General features: G+C 37.9%; 1 protein-coding gene across 1 annotated transcript in view; it reads left to right on the top strand.

Annotated features, from left to right (window-relative positions):
• The window catches only part of LOC150098029 (uncharacterized), a 995,665-nt gene that overhangs the window by 165,363 nt on the left and 809,375 nt on the right, over positions 1 to 20,927 (top strand). The window contains exon 10 of the mRNA XM_090406661.1: positions 16,301 to 16,354. Within this exon, the coding sequence (XP_090262787.1) occupies positions 16,301 to 16,354 (54 nt within the window). The remainder of the gene's footprint in view (positions 1 to 16,300; positions 16,355 to 20,927) is intronic.

Genomic DNA, 20,927 nt, shown 5'->3' with positions numbered 1-20,927 from the left:
ATAAGGAGGGTGTGAGTAGGGGAGTGAGAAGGAGGTTTTTTCCATGCAGAGTTGTGTATGATTGGAATGCCTTGCCTGAGAGTGTTGTGTCTGCAGAGAATTTGAGTGTGTTTAAAGCACGGTATGATGAGCTGTGTGTTTGAAAAAAAGACCTCCTAGATGAATCTTTGACTCCATGGGGTCTTGCATAATAATAATAATCATCTTTTCAAATTTTTTGTACTGTGTTCTAATCATTTCGTTATCTATTTTAACACCAGTTCTTTTTGTTTCTCTCCTATTTTTGTATTGTTTCATTTGATTTTAGTTCTGACCATTCTGTGGTCACTATCAAAATCTATCTTATTTATTACTGATATATCCTTTATTAATTCTTTTCTGTTACTCAAAATAAAGTATGTTTCATTTTTTGTAGTTCCATCAAGCAATTGCCATGTCCATTTTCATACTTTTCTCTTTTTATAGAATGTATTCATTATAAATAGACCCTAACTTTCTGCAAATCTTACTAGTCTTTCTCCTCTTTCATTTCTATCTGCAATATCAAACTCTCTTATACTTGTTTCACTATTGTCCTTCGTTTCAATTTTGCAGTTAAAATCTCCCATACTATAGTCCATTTATTCTGATTTAATCTTAAACAGTCTTCTGATTCTAATCCACTGAGATGCTTGAAATGTCAGAAATATGGCATGCCCAAACTGCCTGTCATGACTCTGCCACCTGTGCCTGATGTGATAGTAAAGAGCATGATAATAAATCTTGCTCTGCAAAGAAAGCTCTGAATGTATCAATTGTTAAGGAGATCATCAAGTCTACTCCCATGCATGTCAGAGGTGGAAGGATTAAAAAGTAATACAAAAGATAAAAACAGAACAAAATATATCATATCAGGATGCCAAGAGGAAGTTATGGTATGGCCACCACCATACCTATCCTGAAATCCTCTTATGCTGAGAAGGTAACAGTTAAGAAAATATCAACAGCAAATCCAACTCATATGTCGCTTCCACCATCTGATAATTTCTCCATATCTGAACTTTATGATTGCAATGGCTTCTTTGTGGAGTGCATCAGTCATATGACCTACAGTCTCACCTATGAAACAACTCCAAAAAGGATCTTATTTGAAGAGCCCTTGTCAAGAAAATTATTGCAACGATATCAGTGAAAGGTAAACCACCAGACACCTTCAAAGAAAAAATGGATACTTCTGCATCAACTGAAAGTAAACTAAACTCACCAGATGATCCTGACTCATCAGATGATGGATTAAACATTTTTCCAGAGGAAGAGATGAACACTGATCATCATACTTCCCTGAATAAATAGATAAATATAAACCTGAAGGCAAGTCCTTAACATCTCACAAATTAGAAAAATCTACAAAGCCAAAACAATAGGAAAATTTTTATGGTGGAACTGTCTTAGGTTTTGGAAAAATATATTGTGATGTCAACATTCTGTTGCAGAAATGCAAACTCTTCTATTTCTGCTTGCAGGAAACACATATAAAACCCAGTGACCCCACCTTGAGGATTTTCACTGTTGTATGTAGGTACAGGATTGGAGATAGTCCTACTCATGGTGGAGTAGCCATCCTAGTGGTGAGTCACACTCCTCTCTATCATTTCTACCATTTGCTAAGGAATTATCAGTGCCCTTGACCATGTTGTTTAATCTGAGTCTCGGGTCTGGTTTAGTCCCAAAGGTGTGGAAAGAGGGAAAAATAGTTTCACTACATAAAGGAGGATCCAAGACTACAGTTGCAAATTACTGACCGATCAGCATATCAGGAGTCGTTGTCAAGGTCTTGGAGAAAGTAGTCAAGGGAAAAATACAGGAATGGATTGATGAAAATGAGATACTGTACATCGGACAGCATGGCTTTGTGAAGGGTAGGTCATGCCTCAGTAACTTGCTCAAGTTTTATAACAAGGTGACAGCTGAACTGGATAAGGGTAATGGGTTTACAGTGATACTGCTGGACCTGGCAAAGGCGTTTGACAGGATACCACATGGAATTCTATTCCGTAAACTACAACATATGGGAATGGATATAGGGTTGGTGAGATGGATAGGTGAGTGGTTGATGGAGAGATATCAAAGAGTAGTGTATTCAGTAGTAGAGTCCAAAAGATGGCCTGCAACTAGTGGTGTGCCGCAGGATTCTGTTCCTGGACCACTGCTGTTTAATCTGTTCATTAACGATATAGGGAAGGATCTAAGTGGAACAGTTCATTTGTTCGCTGATGATGCAAAGTTGGGTAGGGCGATAGTGAATGCAGAAGATGTCAAAATCTTGCAGGATGACTTGGATAGATTGGAGTTCTGGGCTAAGGAGAATGGATGTCAATTTAATGTGACAAAATATAAGGGTATACATTTTGGGGTGAAAATATTAGCAGCAGTATACCACATTGGTGGAACTGTACTCCAGGAGATTGATTGAGGCCAGGGACTTGGGAGTGTTGGTGGATAGGGAGATGAAGTTTAGGGGGCACATTGCAAAAGTAGCTAAATCAGCTCATCAACTCACTTGGTTGTTGAATAATACCTTGACGAGCAGAGACAAGCAAGTTATTGTACATCTGTACCGAGCCTTGATAAGACCTCATCTCGACTACTGTGCCCAGATTTGGTCACCTCAGTTCCTTCTTGATGGGAAGGAGGTGGAGAGGATCCAGATGCAAGTGACTAAGATGATAGCAGGTCTATGGAATGAACCAGATGAGAACAGGTTGAAGATCTGTGGGTTGCAGAAACTAGTTGATAGGCGGAAAAGCGAAGATATGATTGAGACATTCAAATTGTTAAAGGGATTCTATAGGATTAATTCAGAGTATATTTTTGAGATCAGGACTGGTGGTGGGAGAACTAGGGGACACCTATGGAAGCTGGGTCCTTTGCTTTTAGACCGGTAAATGAGTGGAATAAGCTGCCAGAGTCTGTTGTGGGTGCTATGATGGTGAGCGAGGTCAAGGCAAGGTATGATAGATACTGTGAGAATGTCATATAGTTGTGTGGACATGATGTTTAGGGCCTCACTCGATGAGTCTGAGGACTCCCTGGAGTCGCCCGAAATAATAATAATAATAATAATGTCCAGTTTAATACTTCTCTGGAAGCAGTAGCTATTTGCTTGTCTGTGAAATTTCTTATTGCAGTATGTTCCAGTTGTTTACCACCTGGTTATGAGTTAGATGAGATCGATCTTGATAATACTCGAAATAGATAATCTTCTATTACGACTCTAACTGCCTCATTAATATTTCTCATGGGTGACTTAAATGGACACGACACTTTATGGAGTAGTGCAAACACGAATAGACGAGGTTGTATCATTGAGTGAATGATTGACAATCCTGACCTCTCCCTTTTTAATAATAGAGGCAATACTTTCTTCCATATGCTTATCCACATGTATTCTGCAGTGTATCATAGAATCTGCTCCTTTGCTGCTCATGTGGGATGTTGAACAGAACACCTACGGAAGCGATCATTTTCCTGTTACTTGCAGTATGTGTTCACAAGAACTGTTTTCCTACCTGAATGCCCATGCAGAAAATGGACTGGGCTAACTAACTTTTTTCTGGAAAAACTGGAAAACATTTTTTTCCAATCTTGCAATTTAATGCTGCAGTAGTCAGTCGAACACCTCTCAATGAAGTAGTGAAGCATGTAACAGTTTTTATTATTCAGGAAGCAACAGCTGTAATTCCAAAAATATCGTCTTGATTTCTACTCAATTTAAAGTCTTACTGGAATCCAGAATGTCAATCAGCCAAAAAATAGGTCAAAATAGAGTATGGGGCATATTTTATAGATATATATATATAAGGGACATCAGAATCAAAATCAATCTTGAATCTAATTTACATAATTGATTAATCAAACCACCAGTGTAAAAATTGTATGAGTTAAAATCCCAGAAATAAAAGGTAGATACAGAACACACCATTTGTTTACCTTGGAATATAATGTATATGTTGTTGCTGACATAATTCATGAAGACATGAACGTGAAACTTCTGGAAAGTGCAGCAAGAGTGACGTTATAGTGAATCCCCTATTCTGTCGAATCTTTTCTTCAACTGAATGCACCAAATTGTCAGTCACTAAAGATGGTTGCCTGCTCTGTTCATCATCGTGCACACCTGTCCTTCCTTCATTAAAAAGTCTTACCCATCTTTGTACCACTGAATCACTCATTGTGTGTTCTCCATAAACCTCAACAATTTGACGATGAATTTCAGCTGCTTGAACGTTCCTCGCATTCAAAAAATGGATAACTGACCTAATTTCACATGCAGCGGGGATTCGATTTTACATGTGGCGGGCTGTTTGATTTTCTTAGACATTATAAACACACCTAAAAGCATACGAACTGTAAGAATGTCTGAAAATGACACCAACTCCTTGCTAAGGAATCAAAAAACTCAGCATGCATGTGCACCTCTGCGATCGCAGAGGTGCACATGCGTGCTGAGTTTTTTGACCGAGTTTTTTCACTGCAGCACATGTGTGCTGCAGTGAAAATATTTAAAAACAGAACTTACTTTCTGGATGTCCCTCGTATATATATACTCATATTTATATATACTGACTTAGATCTGAGAACTAGAAATAACAATTAAATTTATTCAAAACGCAACATGTTTTATCGGATTGTCCGACTTCTTCAGGCGTGGGAACATAGAAAGCAAATAAAAAACACTATAAGAAACATTATATCACTATACAAATGACTATTATAAAATTCAGTTAGCTTTTAACTGTAGCTACAGTCCGTGTTGAAGTTCTATTGTTGGACATCTGCGTGCGTCTGATTTCACGAGTGTGCCAATATCGGATAGCAGAGCTGAAAGAGTTCGGTAGATTATAACTAAGGTTATTTATTATTTTACCTCATCATATAATATTATTTATATGATGAGGGTCCATAACAATTTCCTTAGACTCGACTATGTGGCGCTCCACCTCGTCACGGCATATATGAAGGTTTGAAGTTGTTGTCCAGTTTATCTCATGTTGACGGCCTTCATCATTTGTGTTTACTGAAAACAGTACATGGCTTGACAGGGCACTTACTCAAGTTCTTTTGTAGGCAATGTCCCTCTGGTGTTCTTCCAGACGTAGGAGGATGGATTTTTCAGTTTCGCCATAGTATTGTTTCCCGCAGTCACACATGATTTTGTACACTCCTGGGAATTGTAGATGGTTGTGAGCTTGTTTGTATTTGCTTAAAATCGATCTTAGTTTAGGAAGAGTAGAGAAGCAGGTTTTTATGTTGAACTTTCGTAAAATTCTTCTTAGTTTCGTGGAGAGCGAGCTGATGCATGGTAAGGAGATATAACCTTTGGGGTTGTCTTGTGTTGCTGCGTTGTTTTGATGGCGGCAGTGTAAATGCTTATTAATAGTTTTTCAACAAGTAGCCATTACTTGTGAAAGTTCTTTGTAGATGTTAGTGTTCATTTTTTAGCTCTTCATCATCTGACAGTATTGATCTGGCATGATGTGCTAGAGTTGAGATGATACCCACTTTCTGTGCAGGATAGTGATGTGAGGATGCATGTAGGTATCTATCAGTGTGTGTAGATTTTTATAGAATCAGATGTCTTAGTAAGTCTTAAGTCCAGGAAGGGAAGAGATCCATTTTCTTCAACCTCCATTGTTAATTTGATCTCTTGGTAGAAGTTGTTTAAATGATTTAAAAACGACTGAAGGTTATCGGTGCCGTGTTCCCAGATAAAAAATATGTCATCTACAAATCTCAGCCAAATTTTTGGTTTAAGAGTAGCTGAGGAGATTGCCTTTTGTTCAAAATCTTCAAAAAAGATGTTAGCTAATATAGGAGAGAGGGGGCTGCCCATTGCCAATCCCTTATTTTGTATGCAAACTTTTTTCTCACATTGAAAGTAGCCGGGGTGAAGGCAATGCGATAGCAAGGAAAACATCTTTTTTCAAATCTTGTTCTTTAAAATATCGAAAACCTCTTGAGTTGGAACATTTGTAAAGAGAGCCACCATGTCAAAACTCACCATAGTATCTGAAGGCTGGAGTTTTAAATTTTTGATTTTCGAGACAAAATCTGTCTTCATCATCATCAAATTCCTGCCATGTACCCTCAAGGGTTGTACAGGATATGATAGTACTACATGAAAAAAATTACATCAATACTAACTTCCTATCTACAATTTTCCTCCAAATCAGTCTGTTACTTGTCAAGACTCCAACATTATCAGATCTTATATTTCTATCGTCTAAAGCACTTTGTACTGTATCAATCCACCTATATCTTGGTCTTCCTCTGGGTCGTTTTGCTGCCAACCTGGCAGAGAACACTTGTTTTGCTAATCTTTCTTCGGCCATTCTGTTTAAGTGACCATACTACCTGAGATTAGCTCTGCTAACACATTCCTGACAATGTCAAGTTCTTTCCTAATATCCTCGTTTTTTACATGATATTGCCATTGATGCCATCTGTTCACGCCTCTAATCTTTCTCAGGACTCTCTTATCTGCGGTCTCTAGTCTTTGGTCAAGTGTTTTACTTCTGACCCAGCTCTCAGATCCATAAGTTAAAACTGGTTTGAACACTGTCTTGTATACAGCTAATTTAGTGTTCCGACTAATTTCTCTCTTATTCCATATGAATTTATTCAATTAACTTCCCACCATACCATCTTTGCTGATTCTGTTGTCTATTTCTATATTTAGTTTACCATCTTCAGTAAAAATTGTGCCTAAGTAGCTGAAATGTTTTACTTGTTCCACAGGTTCTCCATTCACAACACAGTTGACATTTTCAATGATTCTGCCTATTTTCATTGTCTTTGTCTTTTTATTGCTGACCTTCGTATCATATCTATTACAACAGTTATTCAATTTAGTCAGAGAAGCTTGCAGACTTGTAGCAGATTTATTTAGAAGAATAACATCATCCGCATAAAGCAAAGAGCTGACATTAACATCTCCAATTCTAATATCATGTTTAATACCACTTTCCTTCATAATGTGATCCATATAGATGATGAATAACAGAGGGGGTAATGTACATCCTTGTTTCACACCAGATTTAACATCAAACCATCTTCCTGTACTTCCTTCAATTCTAACTGCTGACTTACAACTCAAATAAAGACTAAGTATTGCTTGATATAATGCCCCATTGACACCATATGACTGAATGCCCCATTGACACCATATGACTGTAGCGTATTGAACAGCTTCTCTCTTGGCACCTTGTCATATGCCTTTTCCAAATCAACATAACTTAAATACAGATCTTTGTTATATCCCCATGCTTTCTCGACTATTTGTCACAAAGTGAAGATCTCATCCAGACAGCCTCTATTTGGCCTGAATCCAGCTTGTTCTTCACCCAGCTTTTCTTCTACAATTCTTCTTAATCGTTTCTGAAGTATACTTGTATAGATCTTGCCAGGAACACTCAGTAGGGAAATACCTCTGTAATTCTCACATTCAGTTTTATTTCCCTTTTTATAACTGGGTACTATGAGAGCTCTACCCCAATCATGGGAATTCATCTCTCTGTCCAGGCTTTCTGAACTATACAGGTCAGCCACTGTAAGACTTTTATACCACCATACTTCAGAATTTCGGCTCGAATGTCATCTACTCCAGCTGCCTTTCCACATTTCAAGCCATTGATGGCGTTTTCTACTTCAAGTATGGATATGTATTCCTGACTGCATGCCTGGTCAGTGTTTTTTACCACTGTGCTGTCATCACTGCTTGTTTCATTTAGCAGTTTTTCAAAGTAATTACTCCACACTTCAAGGATATCTTTTTCTTCCATTTTCATGTCGCCTTTATCATCTTCATCTCTTTCCTCCATTCCTGAGCTTCTTCAACAACCTCCAGAATATTTTGCCACCTTCTTGATATTTATTTTCTATATTCTTGCCAAAGTCCTCCCATGACTTTTGTTTATTTAGTTTTACACAGTGTTTACCATTCTTGCATTTGTCTCTGTATTCTCTAAGAGCACAAGCTGACTTATTTGCCAGGAACTTTTGATATGTTTTCTTCTTTTTCTTCACTGCCTCTTTAACTTCCTGTGTCCACCATTGAGTTCTAATTTTTCTATCCTTGCAGACAACTTGACCACATGCCTCTCTAGCTGAATCAATCAGGGCTTTCTTCAAGGCTTGCCACTGAATCTCCAATTTTCCTGTTCTCAAACTCTTGACTTATATTTTTTCTTCAATAATCTTTGTGTATTTTGGTCTACAGTTCACATCTGAGAGCTGCTTAACTTTTATTCGCTTTAAAACTTTCTTACAAGTCATTCTTTTCAATATGAAATTCAATTTTATCCTGCTCAAGACTAAATAGTGATCACTTCCAATTTCAACTCCTCTATACACTCTGGTGTCCTGCACCAGGGAGAGAACATCACTATCAACAATAACATAGTCAATGAGACTTTTCTTATTCCTTGCCTCTTCTCTCCATGTGAATTTGTGCACATTTTTATGTTGGAACATGGTGTTAGTAATAACCAGTCCATGTCCTGAGCAGAAATCCAACAGGTATTTGCCATTATTATTGGCTTTGCTCTTTTTTCCAAATTCTCCCAAAACATTTTTGTATGTCTCACAATCATTTCCTACTCTGCTATTCAGATCCCCAACAAAGACCAACTTTTCCTTTTTCATTGTGTCAGTTGCTTTTTCTAAAGCCTCAAAAAATTCCTCCACTTCTACCTTAGTAGAACCTTCTGTGGGACCATAGGCACAAATAAGAGTCATTGTCCAGTTCCCCATTCTCATATTTGCCCACATTACTCTACTTGAGACTGACTGCCATTCAAGAAGATTAGCCTCGTATTTTGTGTTGAATACTATGGCTACTCCTTCTTTTCCTTGATTGTCATTGCCTGAATATAACATTTTGTATTTATTGCTCAGAAAGATCTCACCAGTTTTTGTCTTCTTTGTTTCAGTCACCCCTATTATGTTGATCTGGTAGTTATCTAATTCTTCAGCTAACTCCATTTCTTTGCCATTCAGGCTTCTTACATTGATAGTACCGATCTTTAACTCTGGTGATGTTGAGTTGGGGTGTGTTTTCAGATTTGTTCCAGTAGCTGACTTTTCGCTGTTCGCCCTGGTTCCCTGGGCGAACAGCGAAAACAATGGGGGCCTTGTTAACTGGGCGATTCCCCAGCCAGCATGAAATTTGTCATGTTGTACGTCATTTTTTATTTTGGTTTAACCATTAAGAGTACAATTTGGTCAGCTAAATCCCAAATTGCCAGCCCATCCTTATTTGTTCAGTATCCAAGTAGATATCCAACAGGGTACACCACGAGAAGGTGAGGATTGGACATTAGGTCAGAATCCCTGGTCAGTTCTCTGCATTCCTTTAAAGGCTATGTGGAGGTCTCCTCTCAGTTATACAGCTCTGACCCTTAAGCACCCAAAATCTGTTGAATTTTTTATATATGAAGAAGAATTTCCTGTAAAACCTTTTAAGGATGAAGCCAGAAACTTAGATAAGCTGTAGGTAGGTGAGTCAATACTATCTACGATTGGTCTCAGTGGGCAGTTTTCTTTGTGTATTGAGTCCATAAATATGGGGGGGTGGTGGTATGGAGTTAAATGGTTTTAATTTGTTAGTGACTTCCACAGGCCAAGAAGTGACCTTCTTAAGGAGCCTGTGGAGTTTTGTGATTTGTGAGTTGGTGGGATTGTACTCGATAGGGAGGTAAGTAGCCCAATCTAACAATATCGCATTCAGCTTACCTGTGTAATCCTTTTCCTTAAGCAATACTGTGGCATTCCCTTTATCCACTTTGGTGATGATTATTTTCTTGTTTTTCTTTAATTCTAGTAGAGATTTAATTTCCATACTGGGCATGTTAGTTTTTGGTGGTTTTGCTTTGGTCAGAACACGAGCCACATCCAGTCTAATATTGTTGGCGACGTGGTTTGGAAGGTGTCGGGCTATTTTATTTGGCAAGGAAAATTCTACAAACAAATAGAGGGGACAGCCATGGGTTCTCCACTCTCCCCACCCTTGGCCAACTTTTATATGGATACTTTTGAAGAGAAAGCCTTAAACTCTGTCCCATAAAAACCAACCATATGGCTTTGCTATGTTGATGAGGTGTTCTCTATTTGGCCACATGACTCCAATGCATTCCTCTCCTTTACACACTTAAACAACTGACACCCCAGAATTAAATTCACCCTGGAAGAAGAAAAAAACAACTGCCCTCCTTTCTTAGACACACTAGTCACCCACCAGCCTGGTGGTACCTTAGTTTTCTCAGTCTATAGAAAACCCATCCATACAGGCAGATACATTCACCAACAATCCCCCCCCCCCTCACAACAATATGGTGTCATTAAGACCCTACACAACAGGGCTAAACTTATCTGTTCAAATGACAATGCCCCTAACCACAGAACTAAACCACATTCTCAACACTTTCTCAGCCAATGGCTACCCCCCAAAAAAATCTCAAAAATATAGAAACCAATAAACCACAACCCCCCTCACAACAAGGATTACTCTAAATCCATCACCATACCCTATATCCGAGGCATCTCAGAAAAAATTACAAAAATCCTAAAAAAAACATGACTTAACTTCATGTTAAAGACCATATAAAAAATTAGCATCCCTTATCCACTCTACTAAAGACCAACCTCCCCTCCCCCCAGACCTACCTGGTGTATACCAGGTCCCTTGTAGCTGTAAGCTGTCCTACTTTGGCCAAACAGGCAGGACAGCTAATATCAGAATTTCAGAACACAAGGACTACATCCGGTTTCACCAATACAGCCACTCTGGTCTTGCAGACCATGCGCTGGATACCCGCCATAGAATATGGTGGAAGAAAGCCTCGATAATACACCGTAGTAAATACAAATATGAAAGGCTTTTCATGAAATCAGCCTCAGCCCTAAGAAACAATCCAAACCTCAACAAATTTGTGTGCATGAGACTGCCCCATATTTGGGGCAGTCTCATGGACCCAAAATCTTCTACATCAGAAGACTTTCAGCCAATCGCCCAAGAATACCAACATTGCCCACTAGGAGACACCATCAGGACTTTTAGGAGAAAGAATAGCTTCCTGCTTCGTCCTCATTTACTGTTTGTTGTGCTTGCATGCATGTGTCTTGCTTTTAACTTCCTGTGAAAATGGCAACGTGACATTGCTGAAATATTGGAAGTGTATAAAAATTTATTTTAATGTATATCCTAATATACGTTATAATTTCCTTAAGCTCTTTAGTAAAAAAAGCCAAACTACTGGTTTGAGAGTCACTTTATTGATTGCTTGGTTTTCTAAATGTTATATATAGAAATTGGCTAAAGTGTGAGAAACAGGAAGCCTATAGCTGTCATTTTAAAATCAAATTTATACTTTTTTTCTCTCTCTTTATCCAACAGTAGATGGTGCAAATTAAGACTTTAGTTCCTTGTGTTATCTATTATAATTTTTTAAACTGGTCCCACTGTTAGCCAAATTGCAAATTGTTGTTGTCATGTACTGTGACATACTTATTTTTTGCTCTGAAGATGCTGGATATAATGCCAGCTAAATATCAGCAAATAAGTTAAATAAATCTTATTTTCTTATTATTCTGTATTGTGAATTAATATCACCAAATAAATTGACGATTTTTATCCCTCTCAGGATATCCCGTTTAGTCAGTCACATTTCACTGATACCGATATTCTTCAGTCAGAGTGAGTTGATCAATGCCACAAATTAATTCCCTTTATTCTGAATACTCCTGGCAGTAATCTAGTGCATTGCCTGTATTCCTATAACTACTATTATTACTGTTCACAGCCTCTGCTTAGCTATAGAGAGTGTATGGTATACTTTGCAGTATACTATACACCTCTTTTCCTCCAAGCCGCCTTTCTCACAAGGGCCATTGTTGCTACCATCCATTCTAGGCAACTGTAGTTTCCCCTGCTGTAATACACTCACTTGCCCAGAAAACAACAGCATCTCTAAATGCTCACATTTTTCCATATTTGAATGTGATCATATCTTGCATACAGCTTTCTTCTGTTGTCATATTCACTCCAAGCATGCATCTATTTTAGATCATTCTTTCTACTTATTCTCCGTATCATCTTCATTCATTTTCACTTCCTCCTCTTCTACTCTGTGTGTTATCAACCTGGGTAACACATTCACAGTCTTTCCTCTTGCACTTTATGCTGCAATCCCTAACATCATCTCAAATCTCTTGCTATCTGATTCACACTGCTTCTCAGGTCTTTCATACCAAATGTCACTGTCATCTCATCCATATTTTCATCTACCTTTATTGCAATTGCTACACACGCTATCATTTCTCCACAAGCACTCCTCTGATACCCTACTATGTCCCCTTCCCCCTGTATCACTGAATTTCTTTATATCACATTCTTTACATCTCCATTCATTTTTTCTCTCATTGATATCCCTAACTCTTTATGCTTCGTTCACTCTTCTTCTCTCTCACTTTCCATCCTTCCTCTCTGCTCTCTATCCCTTGCTCCAATGCTCTCTTAACTTCCTCCCATTTTCTCTCCCCTTCGCTTACTTTCTTCTTATTTTCCTTGTCTCATTATCATGCCGTTTTATCATACCTACTGTTGCTTTCCTTCCACCAATTAATTTCAAGTCTCATAATATCTCTAGACACCCTCCTTGATTTAGTCTGCACGTTTAACATTTCCTTTCTCAACACCTCTGTTTCTTTCACCAGACATCTTGCTTTCACCAACATTGACACAATCAAGGCCTTCCATCAACAATGCTCAAATTCTCTTTAACACCACTTTCTTATTCTCCTCACCCAAACATGCTATTGATATCTGTGTGCTAGCATTCACCCATTTCTAACTTACCATTGCTGCTACTAAAGACAGAAACAGTAAAAATAACTTAGCATGTACCACTACCTGCATTTCACGCATACATATGCCTTGATCTTCCTCATCTACCACATTTTTAATTTATGGGACACATGCATGCCTCAAGCAGAGCATGGTACATATAATACAGCTTTTAAATAGTGGCAGGCTGGATGATCGTGTATTTGTGATGCTAACTTGTGATACTGAAGTTGTTGTAATGAATATACTGAGTAAAACATAACACAAAATACAACAAACAAAAAACTGATCTAAGATAGTCACACAAATCCCACACCAAATCACCAAACTCAGTCACATTAACTTAAAACTAGATATAGATGCATAGAAAAAATCCCCTTCTAATACCATTTTTCAAATGTTTTTATCTTTCTTTTTTGTGTGTATCTCATGTTTATAAACTTGTTCTTGCTTCATCCACAGCTTGCTTCTTGATATTGAGAAGAAAATTATTTTATTTAAAACAAGATTTGTCCTCTGATTTTTTGAACATTCCATGCTAGCTATTTTCATAACTTACATATAAGATTAGGTGATCATTGCCACTCCATGCGGTTAGCCTATTGGCTGTGCGCTTCACAACCATATGCCTGGAGAAGGAGTGTCCTAGGTTCAATTCCCATCGGAGACGTGAGAAGCTCAAGGATCTTCCTCAACTATAACCAAGTTAGCTGATCTTGGGCATGGGCTGTAGGGTTTTCCCCCCAGTTTAGCTGGTTTTTTTTTTCATTCCACAAGCAGGCAAATCGGTCCTGTGAGCACACACGGACTACAGTCACAAATACTTCCATTTGGGATGCAGCAGAGGAGTGGCGTACCAGCTGCATTATTTCGCCATGACTCCTCATTAGGAGGAGACCCAACCCGTCTGAATCAGGTGGAACGGAGAGAGAGATCATTGCCAACTTTTTGAAAACTCATTCAGTTTCTACACCCAATAGCAGTACAAGAATTACACTCCATCATAATGATAAAATGCATTGATAAGTATCTCGTTATTTTTTTTTAAAGCATAAAATGCATCAAGGAGTTGTTTTTTCTACTCAATAATATGTTTCTTCTCTGATATTTGCACATATGCTGAACTCTTTAGTATAAATATATTTGTTTACTATAAATATGGGGATGGTCTGAAATTTTCTCGGCCTCGACCATAGATGGCAACATTATCGGCAAGATTTTTTTTTTTTTCTAAGTTTGTACATCTGTCATAAGCTTCCATGCGAAACTGCAAGTCATTCTATCAAGTAGTTTGTTTTATACAGCTGTCTGAAGCAAAAGTGTTGTTGGTATCCCTTGAAATGGATAAAATTGAATATTGTGCAGTTATAAAATTCTTTGTAAAAGAAGGTTTAACACCAAAAGAAATTCATTCGAAGTTCATAAACGTTTATAGGCACTCTTCTCCTTCATTTTCGACGATTAATAAATTGGCTTCCAAGTTTAAACCTGGCCGTACCAGCCTTGAAGATGATCCACATGAAGGATGTCCAAAAAGTGTAACAACACCAGAAATCATTGATCAAGTGCATAATATGGTAATGGATGACCAGCGAGTCAAAAGTGTGTAAAATTGCTGAGAATATAGGCATTTCAAAAGAACATGTAGAATATATTTTGCATGAAGAATTGCAAATTAAATAGTTTGTGCAAGGTGGGTGCTGCGATTGCTCACAACAGATCAAAAACGCACTCGTATGAAAATCTCTGAACAGTGCTTGGAACATTTTAACAAGAATAAAACTGATTTTGTGCATCAATTTATTACTGTGAATGAGACTTGAATTCACCATTACACACCAGAATCCAAACAGCAGTCAAAGCAGTGGACAGAAGCCGGTTGTTCAGCGGCAAATAAGACAAAGTCGGTTTCATAGTAGGAAAGGTCATGGTATCGGTGTTTTTGGATGCTAAAGGCATTTTATTTATTAGTTATCTTGAAAAGGGTAGAACAATAATGGGAAATAATAATAAATTTAGTTTAATTCTTTATCCAAGTGTAAGCAAACAAAGTTTGTGTCTGAAAGTATCTTCAGGACGGGGTAAGGTGGTACAACACCGGGCAACTCGTTGCAAAGGTGGAGCAAGCTAACATCACTCCTATCTCAGTATCTCCCATAATGCAAAACACATCTCTTTGCAGATATGTATAATGTTTTGCATTAAGGGAAGGGCCACTACCCAGACTAGTTTTGACCTTTATTGAGATCTCTTCAGTGGGAGCCAGGCCCAAGTGGAGATACCAGGCAGAAGCATTAGCAAGGTCATCTCCTCCTATAGGAGCTGCCAAACGGTGTGCCATCTTTTTATTAAATTACTCTGGATTTAGAGAAAGATGTTGAAAATTTATTTTTCACTTGGTCAGACTATAATAAATTTAGTTTAATCCTTATCGAAGTGGCCCTTCCCTTAATGCATAACATTATACATATCCGCAGGGAGATTGTGTTTTGCATTATGGGAGATACTGAGATAGGAGTGATGTTAGTTTGCTCCACCTTTGCAACGAGTTTCCCGGTGTTGTACCACCTTATCCCAGTCCTGAAGATACTTTCAGGTGCAAACTTTGTTTGCTCACACTTGGATAAAGGATTAAACTAAATTTATTATAGTCTAACCAAGTGAAAAATAAACTTTCAATAATGGGGAATATTATTCTGATCTCTTAACGAGACTAGACGAAAAAATTCGTGAGAAAAGACCTGGTTTACATAAGAAAAAAAATCATCTTTTATCAGGACAATGCACCTGCCCACAAAGGTTTTTGGCAATGGGAAAATTAAGAGATCTGCACTATGAATTGTTGGAGCATCCCCCCTATTCCCCAGATGTGGCTCCCTTTGACTTCTGTCTCTTCCCAAAACTAAAACTCTTCCTCACTAGTCAGTGCTTTTTTTCCATTCAAGCAGTTGTAGACATGATCTTGCTGAAAACCACTGCAGGGATGGGATAATGGTGCTGGAGCATCGCTGGAATAAATGTATTAGTCTTAAGGGAGATTATGTTGAAAAATAAAAATAATTTTGAAATTATAAATTTGTTTTTTCATTGTTAGGCCGAGAACTTTTGACCATCCTTGTATATCATTATAAATTTTTTTATAATTTTCCATGCATTTTATGTTTTATTTCAGGATTCCTGAATTATCTAACACTTTGTGTGTGTGTGTGTGTGTGTGTGTGTGTGTGTGTGTGTGTGTGTGTCCTTTTTCTCAACTGGTTAATTCTAAAGTTCACATGTTCAAATTGGCAAAATACATTGACAATGAATATAGCTTTTTATTAAATTGAATACTGAAAGTAAAAGTATGTAGCATAATATTTTTCCTTTAAGAACTAAATGAAAATTCCCATAAAACTTACTTTCATTCTGATTTTTTAGGGACCACGTGGTAAAGATGGATTTCCAGGCATGCCTGGAGAGAGAGGAATGCCAGTAAGTAATTATTTTATTTTTGTATTTTTTAAATGTTTTGTTGAATGGCATTTATTAATTTTATCATGGTATTAATTTTCATTTATTATTGTTATTTTTTATTATTACTAGACCAGTATGGAGTCAAAAGACTCATTGTGGGAAATGTTTACTATTAAACATGCTGGTCATCAAACTGCACCTGAAGCATACTCATTCAGCATTCATCACATTCTCAGGCATTGTGATTCAGTCATCTACCATTTTCCAAGCAAAAAACGTGTTCCTCACTGACTTGTTGGTTCACACCTTTCTTATATAACCTCCAGAAATTGAATTTTGTTCTGTCTGATCATCAAACTGCACCCACTATATGAAAATATATTCTGCATTAATCTGGCACAAATTCCATACCATCTTCTATTTTTTATTTGTATTACCCTCTTCCTTCTTCCCATTCAAAAGGCTCTGCAAAGCATTCCCTTATTCTCTCCTCAAATTCAACATCCTACAAACCCAACATCCTTAATGACTTGTCTCTGGAGCCTCTTGGAAATCTTAAAAATCTTTACTGAACCAGGTATTCAGATCTGTAAGGTAGTCCATATGCAACATGATCATTACTGTGGAACTAGAGTTTGTTTCATACCTTTGTTTTCCATAATCCATTGTGATGTCTTCATAATTTTGACAGTATAACAGCAGGATATCAGGTCCTTGTCTATCATTGCTTTCACCTTCCAGCTCATCTCCTCCACTGGAATTGCTGGTTTACTATTCATATAAACAGTTCCCTTCAGCTTCTAAAAATCCACATCAGCTTTTCCCAACTTCCATAATTTTTAGTCATCCAAATATTCATATTTAAATTTATCACAGCATCATTAACATAAAGTTAAGCAATATGAATGCTAAAACAGACCTCCCTGTGGTTGCACTGCTGCTAATGAGTTTCCTCCTCCTCTGGGTTGCATCCTCTTCACTCCCCATACACAACTTGCTAATTGTAAAACAGTTGATCTTCGGTCTAACTCAGTGATCTCTTTATGAACCTCATCTACCAATTCTGTCAAGTGTTTCTAGATATACTGTTGTATATGCATTCTCCTTGTTCTATACACCTTTATTTCATAAGTTATGCATATAAGCTTATTTTTTAATGTAAATTCATTGTATCCCTTTTCTAAAGTGTTTACTTATATTGCTCTTGAAAATTTGTGAGTTACATCTTCATCATCACCATGTTCATCATTCATCATATACATTCACTTTAAAATGTTCGCATTGTTAGATAACAGCATACACGGAAGCACTAACTTGTTTTTTCTAAGAAAAAACAGGAAAAAAAAAAAAAGAAAAAATATTAGTTTCAATTTATTAACTTACTCTTAATTATCTTCTTCCTTAATTATTTGATTTATTATGTAATTTAAAAAATTTCTTAGTATTGCAAATCAGACAATCTCTCAAAAAATCACACACAAAAAAAAAAAGCTGAACAAAATCATCAAATTTAAATTATGTGCTTGACCACCACTTGCAGACATCCAAACCTAATCTGCTCTTAACAATCTCAGGTTACAGCCTCAAACTGTACTCTTCCTCCTCAACTTTCCACTATACACTGCATGATTCCTTCCATCACAAGGATGTTACCTTTGTGTTTTGAAGTCTGCCATCCCTTGCCAGAGTAAGTTCAACCTTGAATCCTCTGTTTTATTTTGTGGCATAAAATTTCCTTGCTCCATTCAGTAATGTTCATTTGCTGTCTCTATTATTCTCAGAATTCTGATAACCACTCTGGCATTTTTCATTCTCTCTCTCTTATTATTATTATTATTATCCAGGCCTCCATGGAGTCAAAAGACTCATCGTGGGAGGTCCTTCCTAAGAAACACAAATTCTATCATACCATTCCTTAAACTCATTGACTGTTCTCGCTCTCACCACTCCATCAGGCAATTCATTCCACGGTTCAACCACCCTCCATGCAAAGAAACCACTCCTCACCCTCCTGCTCACAATTTCCTTTCGTAATTTCCAGGGATGGCCTATTGTCATCACTCCTTCCCGCTGTTCAACCAAGCGAAAGAACTCCCTAGTGTCAACCCTGTCAATCCTTCAACAGTTTAAAAGTCTCAATCATATCTCCTCTCCTTCTATCCACCAAACTCTGCAGACCACATTCCCTCAGCCGATCCTCATAACTAACATTGTACAGTCCTAAAACCATCTTTGTTATCTGCCTCTGTACCCTTTCCACAGTTGATTTATAACCTTCAAATCCCAGGGACCAAATCTGATAACAATAGTCTAAGGGTGGTCTGATTAGAGTCTTATACAACGGAATGATAACTGTTTTATCTCTGCAGGTCAGTGTCCTTTTCATTATTGCAGCAATCCTCTGTGTTACCTTCACCACTTTTGCAATATGTCCCCTAAATTTCAGGTTTCTATCAATCATCAACCCCAGATCTCTTGTCTCCCTTACTTCCTCCAGTATAACTCCTCCCATAGAGTATGCAGCATCCCATCGATGTTTCCCAAACCTCAAGACCTTACATTTTGCTGCATTAAACTGATACCCCCATTTGTTTGCTCATCTATCTAGCTTATTCAAATCCTCTTGCAGGGCTACCACATCTGCACTATTACTAATAATCCTTCCCAGCTTCGCATCATCCGCAAACAACTGAATATCCCCTTGCAATCCACTGACAATGTCATTGATATAAAGGCTAAACAATATAGAACAATATAGGTCCCAGTACGGAGCCCTATGGATCCCCACTTGTAACACTCTGCCTCATTGAAACACCCCACCATACACAACTCTCTGATACCTATTGGACAGCCAATCCTGAATGCAGTTGACCAATCTGACGTCCAGACCCATGTGCTGCAACTTAAATATCAGGTTATCATGTGGCACTCTATCAAATGCCTTCGCTCGGTCTAAGAAAATGGCAGTATATGCCTTTCCCTCATCTAATGCTCTTGTAACTTTATTATAAAAGGCTAGCATATTGCTAAAACAAGAGCACCCCTTCAAAAATCCATGTTGACTCTCACAGATAACATTACCCTCATCTGCCCAATTTTGTATACGGTCCCTCACTACTTTCTCCAAGATCTTAACTACTGATGACACACAAACTGTCCTAAAATTAGACACTTCCAGTCTGCTACTGCCATTATGCAATGGCAGTATCTTACCTTCCTTCCATTCCATGGGAACCTTTCCCACAACCAGAATTTCATTGAAAAGCCAGGTCAAAGGCACTGTCAGTTCCCTAGCACATTCTCTCAAAACTTGTGATGAAATACCATCCAGTCCCACAGCTTTACTGACATCCAGAGTACTCAGTATTTGGAACACACTCTCCTCCTGTACCTCTAAACCTTGAACCTGCCCTATTCCTCGAGTATTAAAACTCATTCCTCCAGGATGAAATACTCCAATAAAGTGTTCATTGAACAATTCCATATCCTCTGCATCAGTCACTATATTCCCATTTTTATCCCATTCATTCTTCCACAGTCATTTTATCAGTCATTCTTCCACAGTCATTTCTCCTCCTACTGGCCACGTAGCTAAAAAAACTCCCTAGGATTTTCTTTGGATCTTAGGGCCAATCTCCTTTCATATTCCAGTTTTGCCTTCCTTACCATACTAGTCACTCTTCTGGCCTGTGTCTTATATTCTTCATGCATCTTCTCTTCACCTGTCTCCTTATATCTCTTCCATAGCTTCTTTTTCACATGTAACTACTGTTTAATATTGTTTGTCATCCAATTTACTCCAAATTGTGTCCTCTTCTTCACTCATGGTATACAACTTACTATTGCTGCTAACAAATATTCTTTCACAATTTCCCATGCACTAATGATATCCCGGCCTTCCAATTCCTCCCTCCATGAAACTTCCCCAAATTGATGTCTTAGACTATTATAATCACCTGCCTTATGTTTCCACATACGTTCCTGTCTCTTGGAAAATTTGACTTGGAAAATGAAAACCATATGGTCACTCTCTCCAACTGGTGGGAGAGATGTCATATCAGTTATTATCAACTCTTTTGATGCTATAACCAAATCCAAAACTCTTGAACTTCTTGTTCCCTCTGTTACATGTTGCCTAAGACATTTGTCCCTCAAGAATTCTAGAAATTCTTTTCCTTTATTGCTACATGTATCTTCTTCTCCCCAATTTATACCACTGTAGTTAAAATCTCCCATAACAATCATTCTTCTTGCACTTGCCAAACTCAACTGTCTAAACATCTGCTGGTCCCCACCCTCTGTGCTCCTGGGTCTGTAGCAACACCCCCACTAAATATCCTGTCTTGCCCACCTCTACCTCACACCATATGCTTTCAAAATCATTAGTGTCACTGTTTTCCAAAGCCTCCACTCTTAGAGGACATAGGTCATCACTTATCATAAGCAGTACTCCATTGGATTTACCATCCAAATACTCAAACATTGCCAAATGGGATGAACCACGACTTCCCCTCTCCTTGAACTAATTACTGTTTTCATTCTTTTGATCCAGACACATGTTCCAGCCAAATAGCTGAAAAAATTTTACCAC

Source organism: Typopeltis vanoorti, chromosome 16 (genome assembly GCF_054136105.1).
Source record: "Typopeltis vanoorti isolate ZY-2024b chromosome 16, IOZ_Tvanoo_1.0, whole genome shotgun sequence".
Lineage (NCBI taxonomy): Eukaryota > Metazoa > Arthropoda > Arachnida > Uropygi > Thelyphonidae > Typopeltis > Typopeltis vanoorti.
This window is presented reverse-complemented; position numbering and strand designations above follow the sequence as displayed.